This window comes from Macrotis lagotis, chromosome 5, assembly GCF_037893015.1.
Source record: "Macrotis lagotis isolate mMagLag1 chromosome 5, bilby.v1.9.chrom.fasta, whole genome shotgun sequence".
Classification (NCBI taxonomy): domain Eukaryota; kingdom Metazoa; phylum Chordata; class Mammalia; order Peramelemorphia; family Peramelidae; genus Macrotis; species Macrotis lagotis.
Genome location: NC_133662.1, coordinates 34,643,059 through 34,667,519, shown reverse-complemented (window position 1 = coordinate 34,667,519; position 24,461 = coordinate 34,643,059). Strand labels below are relative to the sequence as shown.

General features: G+C 36.2%; 1 protein-coding gene across 1 annotated transcript; it reads left to right on the top strand.

Moving 5' to 3' along the window:
- Positions 1-12,728: 12,728 nt before the first annotated feature.
- LOC141489665 (interleukin-17F-like) lies at positions 12,729-21,768 on the top strand. Its single transcript, XM_074190178.1, has 3 exons — positions 12,729-12,755; positions 18,428-18,645; positions 21,528-21,768. The coding sequence occupies exons 1-3, from the start codon at positions 12,729-12,731 to the stop codon at positions 21,766-21,768; spliced, it is 486 nt and encodes a 161-aa protein (XP_074046279.1).
- Positions 21,769-24,461: the final 2,693 nt, after the last annotated feature.

Genomic DNA, 24,461 nt, shown 5'->3' with positions numbered 1-24,461 from the left:
TTGAAAGGAAAGATAATGAGATTAATTTGTAAATGCTGATGTGAAGATGTCTGTTAGGTAGTCTGGAAATGTGGAACTGGAATTCAGAGGAATATGTAGAACACTTTCAAATGTCCGTGTTCCTTTTGAACTTCAATTGCTTCAAATGTGGGCATCCCTCAAGGCTCTATCTAGTTCTCTCTGTCCTATTTTCATTCTACAATCTCTTCTTCTTCATTTTATCATTGGATCCACAGGAGCAAAAGATGGAAGATGAGATACAGAAATTGTAGATTGAGATAAAAGGGTAGAAAGCCATGAATGATGCTCACCCTTGGAAACCAGATAACAAGGGATTGAGAGAAGTGAGAGGGAGGTGAGGAAATGGAGGCAATGAGTGATTGGAAATGTAGTTTGGGGTATAGATTGAAAAAGGCCTTGAATGACAGGCTGAGGAGTCAGTAGCAATGGTTTAATGGTTCATTTGGGTCCAGTGTACTACCCAAAACAAAACAGTCTTTGTAACTTTAAAGGGACACCTACTTGGTCAGTTACTTCTGAGAAGCAAAATAGCATAGTGTAGGACTCCAGGAAGGGAAAGCTCTGTATTCAAATCCTAATAATTAATCAAATCTCTGATAATTATCAGTTGTGTGATTATGAACAAGTTGTATATTGTCTCTGTACCTCCTCATATGTCTGTTTCCTCATTTATAAAGTGATGTTAATACCTGCTGTACTTGTCTCCTGGCACTAAGATGAGGTTACCTATATAAAGTGAACTGTACATTTTAAAGTGTTTTTATGAAAGTAATATATTATTGTTATGTTTCTCCAAGATAACTTGGCTAGTTGTTGTAATAGTCACATGGAGGGGAAGTACAGGACTGAAAGATGCTGATCCTAAGTTCTGATATTACTCTGGTGGAAACAAACTGAGGAGAAATTGTATCTTTTCTTTTTTGGGGGTGTGTAGCTCCTGGAAAATGACAGGGGTTGGCAGAAGTGAAGCTGGGCTTTCCCCATGGCCATTGATTCATAGAATCATTGACTTCACTTTGGCAGCTGACTGACTAATAGAATCCACCCCAAGAAGGAGAAATCAGTTCATGTTTCTGAGTCAGGTAGATACTGCATGAAAGAGACAGTGTGGTACAATTTCTCTCAGCTTGTGGTTTTGTAGGTTAAGTAACACATCCTTTGCATCTCCCAGATTTTATGTCCTAAAATTGGGGTTCTGCCAACAGTGGACTCTATTCAAAATATAATTCCCCATTCAATTTAATGCAATTCAATCCAATCTAACCCAATCCTATTAAGTCACTCCCTGTATGAGAGGCACTGGTTGGTGTTTCAAAGGCAAAAGTTTTTCAATATGACATTATAATTTTTCATTCTTGTACATACCAGAGACTAGCAAGTTTTGGGGTCAGAAATATTTGAAATGTGGTCTCCTAGATTTAGATCAGCAGTATGGATCTGGAATTCTAGATCCCCAATTTCTTGCTTCTTCTTGCTTTCAGTGATCTCTATTCCTCAATCATCTTGTTTCAGGTATAAATAAAAGCAGAGTATATTTAAATAGCATTATAGATCTTGAGATCCTTGTCCCAACTCCCATTCAAGCCAAGGAATTGATTTCCCTAAAGCAAGACTAGCTACATTTCCCTTTAAGGACACAACTCCAGTTATTCAATCAAGGTGTCTTTGGGTTTCCAGGCTTAACTCTATGGGCTTTATCTTTTACTCTACCTTAATTCCAATCATTACCCAACCCCTCCAATATTACCCCTTGACATAATTATCAAGATGTCTCAAGGGACAATAATGAAGCAGGAGAAGGTTGTCTTTGGCAAAAATGCCCATGCTTGTCCATTCATCTTTACTGTTGCCCCCTCCCCTCATGAGTCTGTTTAAATATTAAATCCCTAAGCTTTGATCTCTCAGTCTTGGTATTCTTATGTCATCTCTAGTGTTCAATACTCTCTATTGTCATTAGACCTTGTACCTTACCCCTTTTGTCACTCATCATCTACACATCAGGCTCATCATGCCTTCCAAGGAAGATTTAATATTGTGTGAATGAGTGGAAGGTTATCAGAAGTGTCTTCACAACCCAAATCAGGGAGTTCCCTTTCTCACTGGGTAACATTATTTTTCTTCGGGTTTGGATCTGTGATTTCATTGAAGCAGGGAATTCCCAAATGAGGAAGATACCTCTCTATGAATGCATTTTAGCAATTGCTTTGCAATTTATAATCTCATGGGAGCACTGTGTGATTAAGTGATTTATTAGGTCGAACAATCAAGATGTACTGGAAACAACTTGAATCAAGGTCTTCTTTATTCTGAGGTTGGTTCTCTAGACAGTATTAGAGAAATTATCTGGTCTTTTGGAAGGAGTGCCTCAAATGTTTGTTGTTACATCCAATGAATTTATGGAAATGATGGGAATCTCTAGGAGACCAGTGGCAGAATGGCACTCAAATATATATGGGGCTACTAATTGTGACTAGGACTTGCACTGATTACCTTATTCCTTAATCAGACTCAGTTGGGATCTTGGAGAGGAGTCCTATTAACAGCACTGATCCCTGGTCTGTTCACCTAGGATGGTATTTGGTTTAGCCATATTTGATATAGTTCTTACTTCTGATTCAATTATTGCCATAATCCAAGGCATGGATCCAACAGAATTGTTTGAGCCTATTGCTTGAAAGCTTCTTCTACATTATTTTTTGGCCACCTACATATACCATAATTTGTTTAACTATTTCCCAAACAACATCCAGGCTTTCAGTTTCCAGTTCTTCATCACTACAGAAAGAGTTGTTATATATGTATTTTGTTCATATGGGTCTTTTTAATTTTCTTTGAACTCTTTGGGGGCATTCGTAGATGTAGTAGTGGTACCACTGGGTTTTACATGGTTGAGTAACTTTTAGTCATAATTCCAAAAGGAGTCACTGAATGGCTAGACCAGTTCTTGTTTTCCTGCAGAAGGAATTCTTTTCCCTTCCTTTCCTTCCCTTCCCAAGAACCACCAGATGTCTAGTAACTATAGTCCCTGCCAGAATTTTTTGACTGTCAAACCTTGAGCCCTGGAGCTTTACTTTTGTGACCTAGTCCAGCACTGGAGTAACCTGGAAACTGAGATAAATATGTCCTGCAGGCAAAGAAGAGACTTACCCATTCAACTATACTATCCTTAGAAGTGAATTTATTGGTGAGAAAAATGTTTGTAAGAACTACTTTTCAATTTGTTTCCTTTTCTTCTTTGTTTCCTTGTCTTCTTCCTTCCCTTCCCTTCCCCTCCCCTTCTCCTCTCCTTACTTTCCTTTTTCTTCCCAGTCTTCCTTACTTTCCATCCTGGTGGGCTGGAACTGGGAAAGTCACTTAAGCAACTGAGCCTAAGTTTTCTCTTCAACAAAGAAGAAGAATAATAATACCTTTAATCTCTACATTAATAGGAGCTGCTATGATACCCACAAAAGATCATTTATATCAAGTACTTTGCATAGAGTACTATATCTGACTAGTGACAGATCTGTGAATCTAGCCCTTTGTTCTGATATTTTCATTTAATTCCAAGAATAGTATCTTTCCCTGAGTTGTTTTTTATTTTCTTCTTTTAACTTTCATCTCTGTCTCTATTCACAATTTAATTCTATTTCATTCCATTCAACAAATATTCATTTAGTGTCTACATATGCCAAATTCTATAGAAAGATTTTCTATTTTACTCCATATTGTGAAATTGTGTGATTTTTTTTCTTTTCTGGGGAGAGGCATTCCAATGGAGTTTTCTATTTTCTGTTTATTCAAGCTTCAAATTATTACTAATCTCAATATTAACATATCAAGACCAGTACATGGTACATTCCTTTGGCACTTATTATAATAGAACCTCTTTATTCTCTTTTTGATACCATGAAACTTTTAGTGCCTTTATCCCAACTCTCTCTTTCACTGATAAATCCAAATCCCAGAACTTGATTGGCGGCTGCCCCTAAAAGATTATTTTGTTTTCTGTTCTAAATTCTTTCCCTTTCCTTATTCCTAAGCCATTATAAATATGTATAGTTATGCAAAACAAATTGTTGCATTAGCTCTGTTCTGAAGAATTTTTTAAAAGAAAGGAAAAATGCTTTATTTGGGATTCTGAGCACATTAGTTTTCTATTTGGAGGTAGATAACATTTTTCATCATGAGTCCTTTAGAACTATAATATTTCATTTTATTGATCAGAGTTATTAAGTCTTTCAAAGTTGATCATCTTTACAATATTGCTGTTACTAAATAAATTATTCTTCTAGGTCTACTTACTTCACTGTGCATCAGTTCATACAAGTCTTACCAAGTTTTTCTGAAACCATATTCTTTTTTTGACATAATACATAAGACAACTTTTAAAAACATGAATATTGTAAGCTTTGGTCTTCATTTAAACCCCATAGTTCCTTCTCTGGATATGGATAGTATTTTCCATGACAAGTCCTTTAAAATTGTCTTTGGTTATTGCTACTGAGATGAACAAGTTTGTCATGGTTGATCATCACCCTATGTTGTTGTTAGTGTGTATAATGTTCTTCTAGTTCTGTTTATTTCACTTCATGTGAATTCATGCAAGACTTTGCACTTTTCTGAAATCCCATCCCTCATGATTTCTTATTGAACAATAGTGTTTCAGTCACTTACATATACCACAATTTGTTCAGTCATTCCCCAATTGATGGGCATCCCCTCAATTTCCAATTCTTTGGAAAAGAACTGCTATGAATACTTTTGCACACATGGGATTTTTGCCTGAAACAATTCTTCATCATTTTTAATATGCAATAATATTCTAGCACATTCAAATTCTAGGACTTGTTCAGTCATTTCCCAGTTGATGGGCATACCCTCAGTTTCCAGTTCCTTGCCACCACAAAAAAGTTTTACTATAAATATTTTTGTTCATATGGGCATTTTTACTCTTTCTTTGAACTCTTTGAAGTACAGACCTAATAACAGTATATCTGGGTCAAAAAGTATGTAAAATTTAGTAACTTTTTGTTTATAGATCCATCAACAAGTTCATAGTTTCACCAACAGTGCATTTTTGTACCTTTCTCCCCACCACTATTTTCTTCCCCAAATTATTGGTTTAAGTCTTTATTTCACTATTCTTTCTGCAGTGCCAGTTGATCTTTTCAAAATTACTGAAATAAGTAACATCAATTGACTTTTACAAAGATCTATTTTCTAAAAAAAAATACAGCAATAAAAAAATATAAGTGCCTATCTCTGAACGGGGACACACTCTTTCTTGGGGAGTATGGGCTCAAATTTAAAATGATTGTTATAAACATTTCTCCACCATTGAATTCATTTCTGGTTATAGCATTTCCTTGTATGTAAGGCATGGCATCTCAACTTACAGGATACGCCACTAATGGACTGGGTTACAAAGGAGGCTTCCTAGGACAAATTCTTCACTGGGTTTGTCAGAAAATCCTGTCCTGAACAATAGTTCTTGGACACCTAATGATCCTTTGCCCTTTTAAAACTCAGGGTCATAATCTATTTTGATCCAATTCAGTTTATCACTTAAGAACAGAAAAATAGGAAACAAAATAGAGACAGAAACTAACCGTTCAGTGTATTATTTTTGACATATAGTGGCTCACATTGAGAGAAAAGTACCCAAGACCTCTTTTCCCATATGGAGTGTACACTTTTCCCTCCATTACAGCCAGAAAAGAGAGAGGAATTTCTCTCTTGGAATCTTTTATATCCACATCTAGTTCTGGCTCTGACACCAATTAAGAGGATTTTTGTTATTACAGGTGTACGTAGGCAGGGAGGAGTCACAGAGTACCTGAAAATGCCCTGAAAGAGATATCAAGACCAGAAACAGGTTCCCTAAGCAACCAGGTGAGTTGACACTAAGTAGAAAGATTATTCATGTTGGCTGTATTGACCAGTTCCTGTTACAAGGACATACCACATTCTCACTACTTGCTGTTTTAGCCAATCATAATATGATAATTGGTTCATGGGGAAATATGCAACACAAATCCAAACAATATGGTCCCCTCTTTATATCTTGATAATGTCTCTTACAAAACAAAATATCTGTAAATATAAGTAGGTCCCAATTAGTGTAACTAATGAATTCATGCTAATTGGGACCTACTTATATTTATAGATATTTTGTTTTGTAAGAGACATTATCAAGATATACAGTTTTCAGGTTGCTAAGGACTTGCTAGTTATGTCTCAGTTGCTGAAGGGAGTGATTTTATGTAACTATGATATTAAATTTGCTGAGTCCCGAGGAGGGAAGCCAGGCCGACATCAATATGATGCATAAGCTGGTTCCTTTATTGATCACAGGATACATACTTTTATACTCTACATTTACGTAACCAATTACATAAGCATTTTAGCAAGCATTTTTTTCACATGCATACCTTGTGTATGTCTTAGGTGATTGTTTTGAGAACCAAAACAGTGTTTTGCTAAACAGAGAGAAGATTGTTTTGAGAACCAAACAGTGACTTGATAAACAAAGTGCAGAAGGTAATTATCTCAGAATGTGCTATCTATCTGGGCCTGGGAATGTACCTCCTAGCTCACACATGCAGCTACTCCCTTGTCTAAGCTCTGAAGCACATCTTGCTCGTTAAAGCACATAACTATTTCTGTGTTAACCCTTCATAGCTCCTAGCCTGGAATACATATGACACAACAAAATTAAAGGCACATAGTCAACCCGAAGACTGGAGTCAAGTTCCACTTCTGATATATAGTTTTTCACTGATACTCTTCTACGATTAGAAGCATACATGTGCACACACACATATTTAAAAGGCTTTAAAGGTAGAGATTAGGTTTGGCAACTGTGGGGTGGTTCCTGAAGCTGCTCTAGTTACTGTTCTTATACTATGAAAGTATATATAGTTTAGGGGATGAATCTGGCAGAACTTATACATCCTAACTCCCTTTCTTTTTTGGTGGTAGGGATTTAGGATGTATGGGACACAGACTTAGTAGCTAATTCAGGAAAAAGTAAAATGAAGTTGTCTGAAATACTTTGAACTACAGAAGTGGAATAGACTGATGACGGAGAGCAAACTAAAGATATTTGATGATCCAAGCTGGTCTATTGTTTCTGAACCAAGTTCAGAGTTCTCTAAAGGTGTTAGGTTAAAGAAGAAAATATATACATGACAACACACTTCTAAATTTAATTTGAATTTTTTTTTTAGGTTTTTGCAAGGCAAATGGAGTTAAGTGGCTTGCCCAAGGCCACACAGCTAGGTAATTATTAAGTATCTGAGACCAGATTTGAACCCAGGTACTCCTGACTCCAGGGCTGGTGCTTTATCCACTGCGCCACCTAACCACCCCTAATTTGAATTTTTAACATTTTTTTTCCATAACATTCTTACATTTAGAAATCAAAAAAAACAATAAATTCAGCCCTGAATTGTAGAATTTGTTGATTTCCATTGTGTAAATGCTTACACTGAAAATTTAACAATTAGCTCTCATGAGCCTATTCATACTTGTTCTGTTTTTTCAATTTCTAAATATAAGAATGTGATGTAAAAAATGTAAAAATTCAAATTGAACTTATAAGTGTATTGGCATATAGTATCCAATTCTAATATAAGAATTTAGGAATATAAAGATGTTCTTATGATTATGTTTTATAGACAGAATAATGAAGCAGATTTCCAATCCAGTCTAGAGCTGTTAAAGAGTAGTGACAAAAGTAAAAAAAAATTACAACTTTAAATTTTTTTTAAAAAACTTGCTTTTTTTCCTATTTAAAGATTTTATTTATTTATTTATTCCAATCCAATCTGGCATATAATATCAAATTCTAATATAAGAATTTAGGAATATAAAGAAGTTATTGTGATTATATTTTATAGACAGAATAATGAAGCAGATTTCCAACCCAGTCTAGAGCTGTTAGAGTAGTGACAAAAGTAAAAAAAAAATTATACCTTAACATTTTAAAAAAACTTGCTTTTTTCTAGTTAAAGATTTTATTTATTTTGAGTTTTACAATTTTTTTCCCCTAATCTTACTTCTCTCCCCTCACCCACAGAAGGCAATTTGCCAGTCTTTACATTGTTTTCATGGCATACATTGATCCAAATAGAATGTGATGAGAGAGAAATCATATCCTTAAGGAAGAAACATAAAGTAAAAGAGATAGCAAGATCAGAAAAACTTGCTTTTTAAAATACTTTTTAAATGCTTTTAAAAACTTGATTTTGATTCAATATTCTATGTTTTCTTGCCTGACCAAGGCATTTTTTTTTATTATTTGTACAAAGGACTGATTGGACCATGGGCATGGAAACATCTGTCATGGCCATGTTAATCATGTAAAGCTGAGTAAGGCTAAAAAATGTGTAGTCTTGCATATGGAGTGAGAAGACAAAAGACTAAAAGGGAAAGGCACAAAGCTGAAAAACAAATATAATGCTGGGAGAAGGAGGTACTAAGGTGATTGGTGAAGATATAGTTGATGGAGGTACAGACATCAAGTTGTGATCAGAACATTCTTAGAACAAGGACTGCAAAACTTACCTATTTTTGATAGAGGCAGCCAGATTTGAGAGAGGATAGAAAAATCATTCATCAGGGGAGCAATGTCAAGGATGCCTGTACCCTTAAAATAAGTAGGCCTAGGACCCTGATATCGCATAATCTATGTGTCTTGAGTGTGAAATACTTTTTTGTTAAAAGAAAGTGGTAGAAAATATTCTCTTTTCTTTCTGTATCTCTTTCTGTCTCTGTCTCTTTTCTCTTTCTTTGCTTTTCTTTAAACCAAACATATTGATTATTTGGTCTTGGTCTTTCAGATCACAATACCCAAGGAATTATCTGATGACAGTAAGTCAAGTCAACAAGATTAACATATATTTTTTCTAGGGATAGAAAAGATGGCAACATTCCAACATTCCACCCCCAGGACACCTCTCCCCTCATCCCATCCCTAAAAAACCCAAACCTTACTCTCAAGGAACTCACAATCTAATGGGTAAACAACAGGCAAACAATGTGCAAGCAAGATATTTACAGAATATTTGAGGATAATCACAGAGAGAAGTCATTAACATTAAGGGACATCATGAGATTTGAATAAAGTCAGGGGCATTAAGAAGAGATGAGGAAGAAGCACAGAGTTGGGAGATGAAGGGTTCCACTTGAGAAAAAACAGAGGCCAGTGTCACTGGATCTCAGACTAGGGATAGAGAAGAAAGACAGAGCTAGTAAGGAGATGGAAAGTAGGAAGGGGCAAGATTGTAACAGAATTTTAAAAACCTAGAAGCAATTTGACAAATGAAGAAAGAATGGACTGGAGTGAGGAGAGACTTGAAGAACAGTTGAGTTTCTTGCCATTAGTCTATGCTATGAGATGATGAAGGCCTGCACTAAGATTGTGACTGTGTCAGAGGAGAGCAGAGGGCCTATATGAGAGATGTTCCAAAAATGGACACTACAAAACTTGGCAGTTAATTGGATGTGGGTGTTGAGAGAGAAGGGTGAAGAATGACACCTGGGTGACTGGGAGAATGGTGGTACTTTCCACAGTAACAGGGATACTAGGAATGGAAAGATAGTAAGTTCAGTTTTGAACATGATGAGTTAAAGCCTGTCCTGATTGCAGTTTCATTGCTTTGGGATATGCAAAAAAAAACCCCCACTCAAAATCACATTTAATTTCAAATTTTACCGCAAATATGGAATCTGATGACAACAATATTGTGATATATTGCTTTTATAGCCTTACTTGTGTTATCTGTATTATCCTTCCACAGTTTTAAAAAGTGGCTGGAAAGGATGTCATGCTCTGTCATGTTCTAGAAGTGGAATTTATCTGTCGTTGGCTGTACTGCAAAGAAATGCAGCCCTTGAAAGGGATGATGATTTGGGTTGTGGGCCATGAGGAACCAGCTATCATGATTTGGTTTGGGCTTTTAAGCTTTATAATGTGGGGTTGGATACATCTTGAAATTCATGCTCATGTAGGTCAGGTTGATTTTCTTTTAAAATTTTTTTTATTTATTTAGGGTAACGAGGTTAAGTGACTTGCCCAAGAGAGCTAAGCAATTAAGTGTCTGAGGCTGGATTTGAATTCAGGTCCTCCTGACTCCAGGACTGGTACTCTATCCACTGTGCCATCTAGATGCCCCTGGTTGCTTTTCACTGAAAAAAAATGGCCAAAACTGCTCACTGATTCTTAATAGGTCATCTCACAAATACCTCTTTTGGTCCCAAGAGTCCAATACTGCTATTTTTGTGAAGCGCAGTACATTTCTTTCCTTTCATATAGGGTTAGTAGGGTCTGTGTGGGAGTTGGTATGAACTTGTTCTCCTTTTCGCAAAATAGCTTGTTCTGTTCAGCTTGTAGTATTTTCCTCCTTAATTAGACATAATTCTGGTTAGGGGGGCACATCAGCTGATGGATGATAGGTGGTCTTAAGAGATTCAATTCAATTCAATTCAATGAATATTATCATTGACACTATGCAATGCATATATGGATAAGAGAACTGAGACCTCAAAGTAAGTTGAAAAACATTGTTCCCGACCCAGCCATCCAGTTGGAAAATAACTGGGTATAAAGACAAGAGTGCTGACTCAGAGTCAAAAGATCTGAATTCAAATGCCCCGCCCCCCATACTTACATTTGGGACCTTAATCAATTCCCTTCCCATTCCTTGGTTTTCATTTTTTCTGGTGTCTTTTGTTTTTAAATCACCTTCATTTACTATATCCTTCTTCCCTTTCCTACCTAGAACCATTCCCCATAAGAAATAATAAAATTAAAGGGGGGAGGAAGTGATTCTGCAAAACTAATCAGCATATGAAAGAGATGTGGGAAATCTGGGACAGTAATACATTGTTGGTGGAGCTGTGAACTCATCCAACCTTTTTTGGAGAGCAATTTAGAATTATACCCAAAGGACAACAAAAATGTGCCTACTCTTTGATCCAGCAATACCACTACTGGTTCTATACCCTGAAGAGATTATAAAAAGGGTAAAAAATCACTTGTACAAACATATTCATAGCATCCCTGTTTGTGGTGGCAAAGAATTGGATATTGAGTGAATGTGATATATGTATGTGATGGAACACTATTGTTAGAGGAGGGATGGGAATTCAGGGAAGCTTGGAAGGATTCGTATGAACTGATTCTGAGCGAGATGAGCAGAACCAGAAAAACATTGTACACCCTAAGAGCAACGTGGGGGTGATGATAAACCTTAATGGATTTGCTCATTCCATCAATGCAGCAATCAGACATAATTTTGGGATATCTGTGATAAAAAATGCCATCTGTATCTAGAGAAAGAATTGAACAAAGACCAAAGACTATTACCTTTAATTTTAAAAAAAACCTGTTATCTTATGTAATTTTGTTATTATACTTTTTTCCCTTAAGGCTATGATTTCTCCGTCATCACATTCAACTTAGATCAATGTATACCATGGAAACAATGTAAAAATTAATAGACTTCCTTCTTTGGGGGGTGGAGGAGGGAAGCGAGATTAGGGGAAAAATTGTAAAATTCAAAATAAATAACTAACTAAATAAATAAATAAATTTAAAAAACCCTAATCATCATATTGACTCAGTCTCACACATATTAAATGTCCTGCACTCATAGTCCTCCCTGACTGTTGGAGATATTTTTAATAAATTATTTCTTCAATAGACTTGGAAATCTTGAAGCATTATTTCATTTTAGGAAAACATTTTATACTATAAAAATAACTGACTTTTATTTAGTGCTTTAAAGTTTGCAAAGATTTCTAAATTCATTATCTTACTCATGTTTCTTAACAGTCCTGTGTTATGGTGCTATGTGTATAATAATTCCCATTTTAGATGGGAGGAAATCAAAACTTAGAGAAATTGAATGATTTGCCCAGATTCACAGAGTTGTTAAGTTTCATAAGTTGAATTTAAATACAGTTCTTGATACCAACTCCAGGAAACTATCTATATGCTACTCTTCTTTTCAGGACCAGTTCCCTCATATGGCAACAGTTAAGTTATTGATGGAATAACTCAATTTTATTGAGTATATTTGTACTCTATACATTGAATCAAATTAAGAATTTATCAAGGTGAATCATGAAATAAACAAATCTTAGAAAAGTTAAAAAACTGAGTCCTATTTCTGGTTTAGTCACTGTCTTATTTCACCCTTCTAGAAAACTTAGCTTCCCTATCCTTAAAATGGGCCAATGATTTTTCTTTTCTAAATTCATGTTAAGAATTCTATGAAAGAGATAATGTACATTTGAGATTTGCATGTCTCTTGAAGATAAGAAAATAGAGCAGAGGGCATGTGGAAAGAGTCATCAATTTATGTAAATAAAGAAAAGAAAATTGCAGGTCATCTCTGCAATTAATCAGACATTTAGGGATTTTGTTATAGCGTGAGATGCTCAAGGTGGAAGTGGGGGTGGTGATTAAAGGTTTTTGCATTCTGCCGTCATCCTTTTCCTTTCAAGTTTCCCTTTTCCACTCCTCAGAAAATAGAATTGAAAAAAAAAGTTAGTCAGCAAATCCAAGTTAACCACAGATTTAAGATGAGACAGTGAAAATAGGGCAATGATTGCTTTATAGCTACTATAAAAGGAGTAGGTACTATCAAGGATACACTTACACACACACACACATTCATATACCACCCAGCTGCTTCAAACATCAGAGGAGAATGGCAATGGTTTTCAAGATGGATACAAGGATGGTGAGTATTAGAACCACTATAGCTTTCCAGATGGGTACAAGGGTGGTGAGTATTGTAATTTCCTCCTCACAGTCAGTAAAGCTGAGTTCTATGGGATGAAGTTTGATGAAGACTTTTCTCTTCATTAAAAGATGTAACAGATTTTTCCTAACCACTTGCTAGCCCATCTGCAAAGTAAGTAGCTTCATACCTGCACAACATATCCCAATGGCTATTATAAAGGAGGGAACTTAAAAAAATTCACAGCATTATAGAAAATGAGTTATTTCTATATTGTTCTGATTATTATGATTATGATTTTGATTGTTATTAGTAGTATTTGAACAAGTTATTTGTTAGAGGGAGAAAAGGAAAAGGAAGTGAGGTATTATGGGAAGAGCATTGCCTTGGAATGTAATTCCATCATTTTCCACCATGTGACATCTGATCGGATACAAGATCAGCATGAAACTTCAGAGAGAAGGGGGAAATAGCCTGGTCTGAAGACTTGGGACTCCTCATTGTTGTACTTTGGACAGCTCCTTGAGGAGGAAGATCTTTGCTCTTTGCGATAGATGGTGGGGATGCTTTAGCAGTTTCCTATTGTTCTTGACGGGATAGTAGGAAGCTAGTGAAATGGTCCTCAGTAATGGAAGGACTCTTCCATTGGCTAGAATCTTCAGGAATTCCTGCACCCTATTTTTCTCCACGTGCTTCAGTGTTGTCTTGGTGGCTCACATTGGATATGATGCTCAGGGAGAGCACTTGACTCAGTGACAGGAGATAGATTTGAGCCCTAGCGTGATATTTTCAAGCTAGATGATCATGAGCTCACAGTTTCTGAATCTCAGTTTCCTCATCTGTAAGATGGGCATAATATGTGTAGCCCTTTCTTTCAGAATGGTTGTATTGAGGAAGGTACTTTGGAAAACTTAAGGTACAATAGAAGATATGAGTTATTATTACACTGTACTTTCCATACATTATCTGATTTGATTGTTAAACTTGAGAGGTAGATAGTTAATGTATAATTCTTGTGGTCCCCCTCTCCCCTGTCCCATTTTATAGCTGAGGAGAATGAATTTCAGAGACACAGGGGCTTGTATAAAGTCACATTTCTAGGAAATGACTTGGGACTTGAATCAAACTCCAGATTGAAAGCTCTGCACAATTCAGTATCTTGTTGGTATAGGTTTTGAAGTGGATTGCTGTACTGGGAAGGAGAAAATATTTACTAGAATAGCATGGCAACATGAACCATGAAAATATTTAATGATATGTTATTGTTGAGTCATTTTAGTTTTGTCCAACCTTTGTGACCCCATTTTTGGGGTTTTCTTGGCAAAAATACTTGAGTGATTTCACAATTCTTCCTCTAGCTCATTTTACAGATTAGGAAACTGAGGCAAACAGGGTTAAGTGACTTGCCCAGAATCACATAACAATAAGTATTTGATGAGTCTTCCTGATTGCAGGTCAGGCAGTCTATCCACTGTACTATGTAGCTACTCATCAACAAAGCCTGTAATTAACTAGTAAATATCTAGGGTCAAATTTGAACCTAGGTCCTAGGGCAGTTGGGTGGCATAGTGAATAGAGCACTGGCCTTGGTGTCAGGAGGACAGGAATTCAAATCCAGCCTCAGACACTTGACACTAACTATGTGACTTTGGCCAAGTCACTTAACCCTGATTACCTCTCATCCAGACCATCTCCAGTCATCCCAATTCATATCTGACCAGTGAACCCAGGTGTCTCTAGATGTGAAAGTGAGGCTTATGACGTAGCACAGCACCCTCCAACTCAAATCCAATTCATGGCATCACCTCCCCTGATGACATGATCTTCTTTGAGAATGAAGGACAAACATCATCATCATCATCATCACCATCATCCTTATTCTGGGCTAGCTCTTTCATCCACTTGCCTTCTAACTGCCCATTGTTAATGCTAGAAGTGATTATGTATAACTAGAAATGATATGTATGAAGTGTCAGATTTCTTTTGTAGTCTTTCTTTAAAATAGCTTGTATCTCATAAAAAGAACAATATTTACATTAAAAATTAATAGGGGCAAGAAGAAGAATGCTTTTGAATTTAAATCCATTGTATGGAAAACATTAGAACAGCTATCTGACAAATTTGTCCTCTGGGTTCATTTCACTTAGATTTTAGATACTGCCCAAGTCCGACTGTCAGTTAAAAGTATTATCAGTACCAGAAACAAAAAAAGGTTAGAAACAAAAGTCCTGTAGTCAGATTAAGTATCTTTTATAAAGCTAGCCCTATATATATAGTATACATACATATACATATACATATACATATACATATACATATACATACCATACATACATATGATGTCCACTGCTCTTTGGTCCTTGGATAAAGTGATTAATCAGTAGACTATGAGCTTCCTGAGGACAGGGACTGTTTTTTTTTGTCTTTGTATCCTTATTCCTGGCACATTGTATATGCTGAATGAAATTGCATTATCACATGCTTTAGCAGAGAAATTCCTCAGAGAAAGGTCAATATTCTGAGCCTAGATCAAATAAGATCCCCTTAGAAAGATGGACAGTATGGCGCAACAGATAAAATGATAGACTTGAAATTCAAGAAGACTTGGATTAAAATGCTGTCTCTGACACCAGCTAGTGAGAACCTGAGCATGTCATTTAACTTTTCTGAGTCTCAGTTTTCTCACCTGTAAATGATTCACCATTTTATAGTTTACAATACAATGATAGCACACAACTCACAGGATTGTGTGAGAATCATATGAGGTAATCAATTAAATAGTTTTACAAAGCTTAAAGCACTATATATAATTATAAGCTATGATTATCATTAATGTGCTCTTTCTCCTGCTTCGGGTGTCTCATTTGCAAAAGGAGGCAAATATCCATTCATATGCTTCAGGGAGGAACATTCCTATCTATAAATTTCTTTGACTTCTTTAGAAGACAATAGTGGTGTCATTTTGATTTACATAAACCACACCAGTCTTAAGTTTTGGACCCAAGACTTCTTGGTAAAAGCTATCAGAGTAGATTTCAAATCCTGTCTGATCTTTAGATAAGAAATCACCCACATAACTTGTTACTTGCTATTCTGTTATACATTATTATATATGGTAGTTCAAAATCCCTCAGTCTAGAATCTTCCAGAATCTAATTTTAAAAATATTGCATGATATCATGTTAATAATAATTACAACAAATGAACAGAGCAATCTACTGTATTAGCCATCAGGAGTTCTAGTTCTAGTGTTTACACTATAGCTTAGCAGCTGGGTTGGCTTGTAACCACAAGCCAACTTATGCTTATGCTTAATTATGTTACTTATGCTTAATTCCATCTGGTTCCAGACATTCTATTTCTCTGAGTTTTAGTTTCCTCTTCTGTAAAAATGATATGATATTAACCACCCTGATTTCCTTACAGGTTTGATGTGAGCAATCATGGGAATGTAATTTCTTTTTTTTTTTTGAGTATGAATTGTTTTGTTCTTTTCACTTATAAACCTAGCGCCTCAATAAATGCATTTTGATTGATCAGGAGAAAAAAATAGATGTGAAAACCTTTTGTAAAAGTCAAAAGTCTCTACAAGTATATGATATTATTATTAATTATAATTGTTATTAGAGTATTATAAATAGTATCTTTCATAAAAGGTTTCCTTGAACTCTTCATTATGATACAGAAGTAACTGAATCCTTGAAAATCATAGCTGACATTTATATAGTATGGTAAGGTTTACCAAGAGCTTTATAAGTGTCATTTGATCTTTATGACAGTACTGTGAACTAGACACAATTACTATTTCCACTTTCCACTGAGGGAACTCAGATTCAGACAGGTTAGGTGACATGCCCAGGGTCACACAACTATTAAATGTCTGAGGCAAGTTTAGAACCTGGGTCTTGGTCCAAATCTATCCCTTGCTTCACTATGATACAACATTCTTCAGGGTGTATCCTATAGAATGGGCTCTGCCAGACTCTTCCAAGCTGCAACCCATTGCAGCTTGGAAGTATGAATCCGCTGATGGAATATGTGTCTTATCATCTAAGTAATACTAGCCTGCTAAGTTTAGAGAGGAGCATAGCCAGATGGGTCACAGGATAATGAATTTAGTCACTCATGAAGATTATGGAGCCATAGGAGGTTTGCATTCTGTGTTTTTAGAGGAAGAACTCAAACTGAAGAAGTCATGGAAACTTGGAATATTAAAGGAAGTAGGGATCTTAAACACAGAATTTTAATCTGAAAGAGACTGGATAGATTACCTAATTCAATCCCTTCATTTTTTAAAATTTATTTTTATTAAAGATATTATTTGAGTTTTACAATTCCCCCCCAATCTTGCTCCCCCCCCACAGAAAGCATTCTGTCAATCTTTACTTTGTTTCCATGTTGTACCTTGATCCAAATTGGATGTGATGAGAGAGAAATCATATCCTTAATGAATAGAAGTCTAAGAGGTAACAAGATCAGACAATAAGATATCTGTTTTTTTCTAAATTGAAGGGAATAGTCCTTGTACTTTGTTCAAACTCCATGGCTCTTTATCTGGGTACAGATGGTATTCTCCTTTGCAGACAGCCCCAAATTGTTCCTGATTGTTGCACTGATGGAATGAGCAAGTCCTTCAAGTTTGAACATCACTCCCATGTTGCTGTTAGGGTGTACAGTGTTTTTCTGGTTCCCTGAAATCCCATCCCTCCTGGTTTCTAATAGAACAATGGTGTTCCATGACATACATATAGCACAGTTTGCTAAACCATTCCCCAATTGAAGGACATTTACTTGATTTCCAATTCTTTGCCACCATGAACAGGGCTGCTATAAATATTTTTGTACAAGTAATGTTTTTACCCTTTTTCATCATCTCTTCAGGATATAGACCCAGTAGTGGTATTGCTGGGTCAAAGGGTATGCACATTTTTGTTGCCCTTTGGGTGTAGTTCCAAATAGCTCTCCAGAAGGGTTGGATGAATTCACAGCTCCACCAACAGTGTAGTAGTGTCCCAGATTTCCCACATCTCTTCCAACAATGATCATTATCCTTCCTGGTCATATCAGTCCCTTCATTTTACAGATGAGGAAACCAAGAGCCAAAGAAATTAAATGATTCACATTTACACAGATTAAGCCAGGATTGGAATACACTTTTCCTGACTTCAAATCTAATAACTTTTCCTATTCCATGAAGATTCACCCATTCACCCATCTATCCACTCATATAAGATTTGAGTACCTTCTACACTTAAGGCATTTTGCTACATGTTTTGAAGAATTTAAAGGAAGTAGAGATGACTTCTATCTGGGATTATCATGGGAACTAGAAGAATAGATAGTAATTTTTATAGAATGAGATGTAATATGGAAGACATTCCAGGAAGAGAGCAAAGAAATGAGGTAGGACAGTTATCAAAGAATGTATAAAGGATAACAAATAGACTAGTTTGTCTGGAGGAGTCTAATGGAATACCAAATTGGAAAAGTTAGTAGGAGTTCCATAATAGACCATGAATGGCAGGTTGATCATTTTAGATTTTTGTCTTTGTATCATAACTTGGCTGTCACATGAATAGAAAAAGGCATTGTTATTTCCCTTTTATTGTACTCCCTCTTGAGAGGGAGAACGAACCTCGAACTAAGTATATATATCCTTCTCTCCCTTTCAGTTTGAATTATTGCTGCTGGTGATGCTGGGGTTTATTCTTCTTGGAAATGTGGGAGCTCGGAAAATTACAAAAAGAGGAGCAAATTCCCAGAAGGAAAATAATTGTCCCTCATCGGAGAGCAACAGTGTGAAGGTTGACATCCGCATTACCAACCAAGAACAGGCCCCACACTTTGCACATACCTTCCAGAACCGCTCCACTTCTCCTTGGGATTATAAGTAAGGATTATTTTTTCACTGAAGTATGGTAATGAACTTTTCTAAAAACCACATATTCTCCTTACTGTTCTGAATTAAGAATGACATTGTATATTAAAGAGCAACATAAATGATTAAAAGTTTAAAAATTGGAAAAGATTTAAGGAATTTAGGCTTAAAATGATTTAATTCAAAATCTAGTGACAATATTTAGTCATATTAGAAAGTGGAGACCAGTTCATTTTCACTGAACATAAAACAGTAGATGGAAGTTATTTTCTATCTTAACAGGAAGAACAGTGGCCAGATAGGAGGGAAAACACATTAGTGAAAACACTAATTGAAAAGGTATCTAGGAAGATTCCCTTGAGGGAAAGAGTACTGAATTTGGAATCAGAAGATATGGATTTGAATTTTTTAATCTGTCCTTTATTACCTGTCTGATGCAGAACACAATCCTCCCTTTGCCCCTTATATAAAATGCAGGATTAGATTTAGGTAATCTCTTATGTGCCTTCTATCTATAAATCTAATTTGTAGACTGTATGATTTGTTAAGACTATTGATATTATCCAATTTAATTTTTCCTCATTTGGCAGATGAAGAGATAGAGGTCTGGAGAGGTAAAAGTGACCTGCCTAAAGTAATGTAATTAGGAATTTTTTTTTCAATGGGGACTAAAACAAAAGGTCCTGGGTATCTTGATCCCTATTCCAGCAAACTTTCTACCGAACCACAGTGCCTCACTGCAGGATAGATGATTCCTGACTTGGTGTAATATACCATCCTACATTGTAAAGACCCCTTCTAGTCTTTAAATACTAGAGAAATAGGTGGCAAATAGATCTAAGGGATAGTCAGAAATAAACTAAGAAAGTCTGAGAAAGCCTTTATTAAGTACTTCTGGTCATTTTATATCCATAATATGGAATGGGTTAGTTTTATTTAAGGAAGAAAAATAGCATTTTAAAGTGCTTTACAAATAGTATCTCATCTGATCCTCACAGTCACGCCAGGAGATAGGTATTATTATTATTATTATTATTATTCCCATTTTAAAGCTGAAGAAATTGAGGCAAATAGAGTTGAAATGACATACCCGGTGTCACACAGCTAGTGTTTGTGTCTGAGGATGGATTTGAACTCAGGTCTTATTGCCTTCAGGATCAGTGCTCTATCCAGTATGTCACCCACCTGTCCCAGAAGCTAGGAAATGTGCAATACATTTCCTGGGAAAACAAATGGAAGAAAGTTTTCAGTGCCAAAAAGGAGGAAGTAAAGATGACCTGGAGGGCAACTATGGTCAGATTTATGCAAGATACTCTGAGCTTGACAATTTCTGTCAATTCTCTTGGCAAATGCTCAATGAATGCTTTCTTGGTTCATGACATGCTGGGAGGAATACAAGAATGGAGTAAGTCAGGAGAGTTGGGGCAGTGAATATTTGGTGCAACTCATTAAAAAAAGAGAAACAATTTAGTTCTGTCATTAATTGTGTGACCTCATGTAAATCATTTGCCTTCTTAGGCCTCAGTTTCCCCATTTGTAAAATGAGGGGGTTGAACTAGATGATCTCTAAGGTTTTCACTAAGTCAAAAATTTTATACTTTTATTCACTACAAGGTAACAAATGTTCTTGATTCCATCATGGAAAACAGTTGCTATTCAGCTGACAGTGATTGTTATTTTCCTAAGTTATTACAACAGAGATCTTATAGTTGAAAAATGCATACTCATCTACAATTTTATTTTCAAATTCTCTTTTAACATTTCCACCTACTTTGAACAATTTGATTCTTTGTTAATTGCCCCTTTGGAACAGAGTAAAGGGACTTTTAAATCAAAACAGTGAGGTATTGAGGAACTCAAGATGTAAGATTTCTGACCCAGCACTCTATTCACTGTGCCATCTAGCTATCCAACCCGTTTCGTTTACAGATGAGGCATCTGGTTCAGGGGAAACTAAATGTTTCATCTAAAGTAGCATGGTTTAGAAGGCGTCAAAGTCAGAATTCGAACTCAGGTTCCTGAATCCACAATTAGTGTTCTTTTCACTGTAATGGCTTGTGTATTGTTATTGAGAGTATATTATGCAGACAGGGAAATATGGTGATGTAAAATCAAAAACTCTTAAAATTAAAAAAAAAATCAACCAACAGGGGAGCGGCTAGGTTGCACAGTGGATAGAGCCCAGCCCTGGAGTCAGGAGTACCTGAGTTCAAATGCAGGCTCAGACACTTAATAATTACCTGTACGGCCTTGGGCAAGGCACTTAACCCCATTGTCTTGCAAAAACCTAAAAGAAAAATAAACTAACAAAAAATAATAGGCAGATTATATGGAGCATTCTCTCTCAAAGCTTTTTTTCTTTTTCTTTTTTTGACTGGTGTATATAACTGAATTCTATTTCCCTACCTGAGAGTCTCCTGGAGGTTGGATTAGGCAGCATGAAAAATGAAGGAAACCCATATGAAAGAGGAGGGGTTGGGCACCAGATCCATTGACATTTTTCTGTAGGTCTTTAACAGTAAAGTGGTACTTTTTTCTCTCCTACTGGGACCAATCCGCAAAGAGGCAGCCAGATCAGAGAGAAGATGTAAGAACTACATTCGTGAGAACACCATGCCCTACTACATCCTGTTAAGGGAGAGGTGCCAGGTCTCAGAGATCTTGTGGTTTGATGGTTTCTCTTGTAATTGCCATCATTAAATTCAGTGTTACTTTGTGGGCTGGAGCCACAACCAGCAGAAAGCCAAAATGATGGATGTTTGGGAGACCTGTAGGTAATGTCTACCTTTTAGGTAGAAGAGGGCAAGAGGTCATTGCCAGACCCAGATGCCAGCCACCGTTCCTTTCTGCCTACATCTGAGCTTACCTTTGGGCTGTGTACATTTCTCCCACAGCATCACCAAAGACCCCAACAGATTCCCGTCAGAGATTGCCCAGGCCAGGTGCCGATACTCAGGCTGCATCAATGCTGAAGGGCAAGAAGAGAATGGAAAAAATTCTGTCCCTATCCAGCAGGAGGTCTTGGTTCTTCGGAGAGAGACATCTAAGAACTGCTCCCCTTCCTTCCGACTAGAGAAGATCCTGGTGACTGTGGGCTGTACCTGTGTTACCCCCATTACTCGCTTAGTTGCTTGAACTCTACCCCTCTCTTTGGTTAGGGAAAGTAGGGAGGCTAAGAAGAAATTCACATTCCTGCCAAATAGCAGTCCCCTCAACCACACAGCTTTCAGCCCTTTTCATATCCAACTAACTTGGTTCTCAAGATATTTAATCTAACCTGGGCAGTTTTGAAAATTCTCTTCTGTAATGGAGAAAACTACTTTGGAGCTCCCAGGGAACACAACTAGATCCTGAAATATTCCAGTGATATATTTCAGTTTACCCAGGATGCCATATTATTAAGTTCTAGCTACTGTTTTGAAAAGGAGTGAAGGATGTTTCTGAGAAGACCCTAGCCTCTCTAGTCCTTTATTCCAGAATCCATTTTCCCTCTTGTTATAATCCCTTCCCATCCATGTTCCTTTGTCTCTATTTAAAATACTTGAATATGCCCCATATCCTCATTTTTTGAGTAAAGATAAAGCACAAAAATTCAGTCAGTGGGCAAGAGGAAACAGAAGGCATATTAATCAGTTTTATATTTGCTTAAAAACTTGTCTGAACTGCTATAATTTTACATCTGTTTTTAAAGAAACTGTCTATATATTTATGATTCAAAATTTATAACTATATATTTCAGAAGGAAAACTAATATGTCAAGAGATAAAAGATGAACTAATATAATAAAATATTATTACTTAAAACATATTTGATGTGTTCATTTCTGATTAGGAGTACTTACATGATAAGAATTATTAAAGGAGTCAAAGTTCTGTACCAATCCCATCATTTCATTAAATGCTTACACATTTCTAGGAGAGAGCACAGATTAAGACCATTTTACAGAGAGAAGATCATTTTAGTGGTTAAAGTCCAGAGATCATATGGAAGGAAGAAAATAAGCATTTATTAATTCTTAGGTGCCAAGGATTGATTAAAACAGTTTACAAATACTATGTCCTGGGAGGTAGCTACTGTTAGGATCACAATTTTATAGTTGAAGAAACTGAGGCAAACTGAGTTTAAATGACTTACCCAAGATCACATAACTAGTAAGAGTATTATGTCAGATTTGAACTCTGGAACTAACACTCTAACCACTGCACCACCTAGATGTCCTTTACAGGAAGGCATTGGGAGAGATAAGACAAGGGAAGGAGGGAGGGAGGGAGGGATGGAAGGGAATAAGCATTTATTTGTATATTCATATTTATAAGCACAGTACAAGAAACTATGCTAAGTGCTTTTACAAATATGTTCCTTATACCAGTCCCAGAATATAGGAGTTATTATTATCTCCAATATACAGTTGAGGGATCTGAGGCAGTCTTGCTCAGGGTCATACAGTTAATAAGGGTCTGAGACTGGATTTGAACTTAGGTTTTTCTGATTTCAAGTCCAATGTTCTACTATGCTACCGGGTTGCTTCTAGATCCCACTGCCCCTGGTATTCTATTTATTTCTTCTCTTTCTGACTACATTCAGAGACTTTTAATGAAAAACAAAGGGTTTCCTATTTTCAAAAATAAGTTTCTTGATGTCTTTTGTTTTTTATCCCAGTCTATCCTGTCTTCCTCTAAACCTCCTCTCCACTTCCAGTGAAAGAACCATCCTTTATTATTTTCAAATTTAATTTAAATTTATTTTTTCAATTATATTTAAAGATAGTTTTAAACACTTTTTTTGTAAAGTTTTCTCCCTCCTACCCTTCCTTCCCTCCACCCTAGGATAGCAAATAATCTGATATAGGTTGTACATGTGCATTCAATATGTATAATATACACATATATAGAAACATAAAACAAAGATTGTTATATATAATAACAAAGATTATAAAAAGAGAAAAAATTCATCAAAATAGCTAGATATATATTACATATATAATTAATTGTCTATATATCTATAATTAATATATAAAAATGTGACAATATATATAGTATTCCTAAGCCATAGTCCTCCACCTCAGAAATGAAAGGGAGATGTCTTTTTGTAGGGGCTAGCTCTATAGAGCAGTGATTTAGGAAATTCATTTAATGTGTTTCAGGGTGACCCAGTGATCATGAAGGAGTGTCATGAGATGGAATTGGGAAAGGAAAGACAAACGTGACAAAGGCTGACCCTTGCTGAAATTATTAGCAATTCCTGTACCTGCCACAAGGTGGTAGTGCTTGAGGCTTGAAGCTTGAGGGGAGAGAGAGACAGACAGACAGAGACAGAGACAAAGACAGAGACAGACAGAGACAGACAGACAGACAGAGATATAGAATTAAAGAGACAGTAATAGAAAAATCTGAGACAAAGAGCCTGCTTGGTGATGACTGGACTGTAGTCAATAGAAGAAGAAATGTAGAAATGGCTACTTAGCAGCCCTCATAAAGAAACTGATCGCATATGTCCCAACGAAGTTTGGATATTTGCCTCTCATTTGATTGAACTAATAATGTAAGGTTTACTACATTTCACCCCACCTCCATAGTTCTCCAGCATCCATAAAGGGACTTGGGAAGTTTAAGGCTCTTTCATTGTCTCGAGACACCACAAAATATAAGGGTCAATTTTAAGACATGCCCAGAACTTCATTTTCAGTTGCTCATCTAACAGTAAGATTAAGCTTTACTATGAAGATATAGCAAAAATAGACATTCTCTCCAACATTTGGAGGAGTATAATCCTTTTTAGTCTCTCTGGGGAAGAGAGGGGATTAGGTTCATGGCTTGACTCAGTTTCTG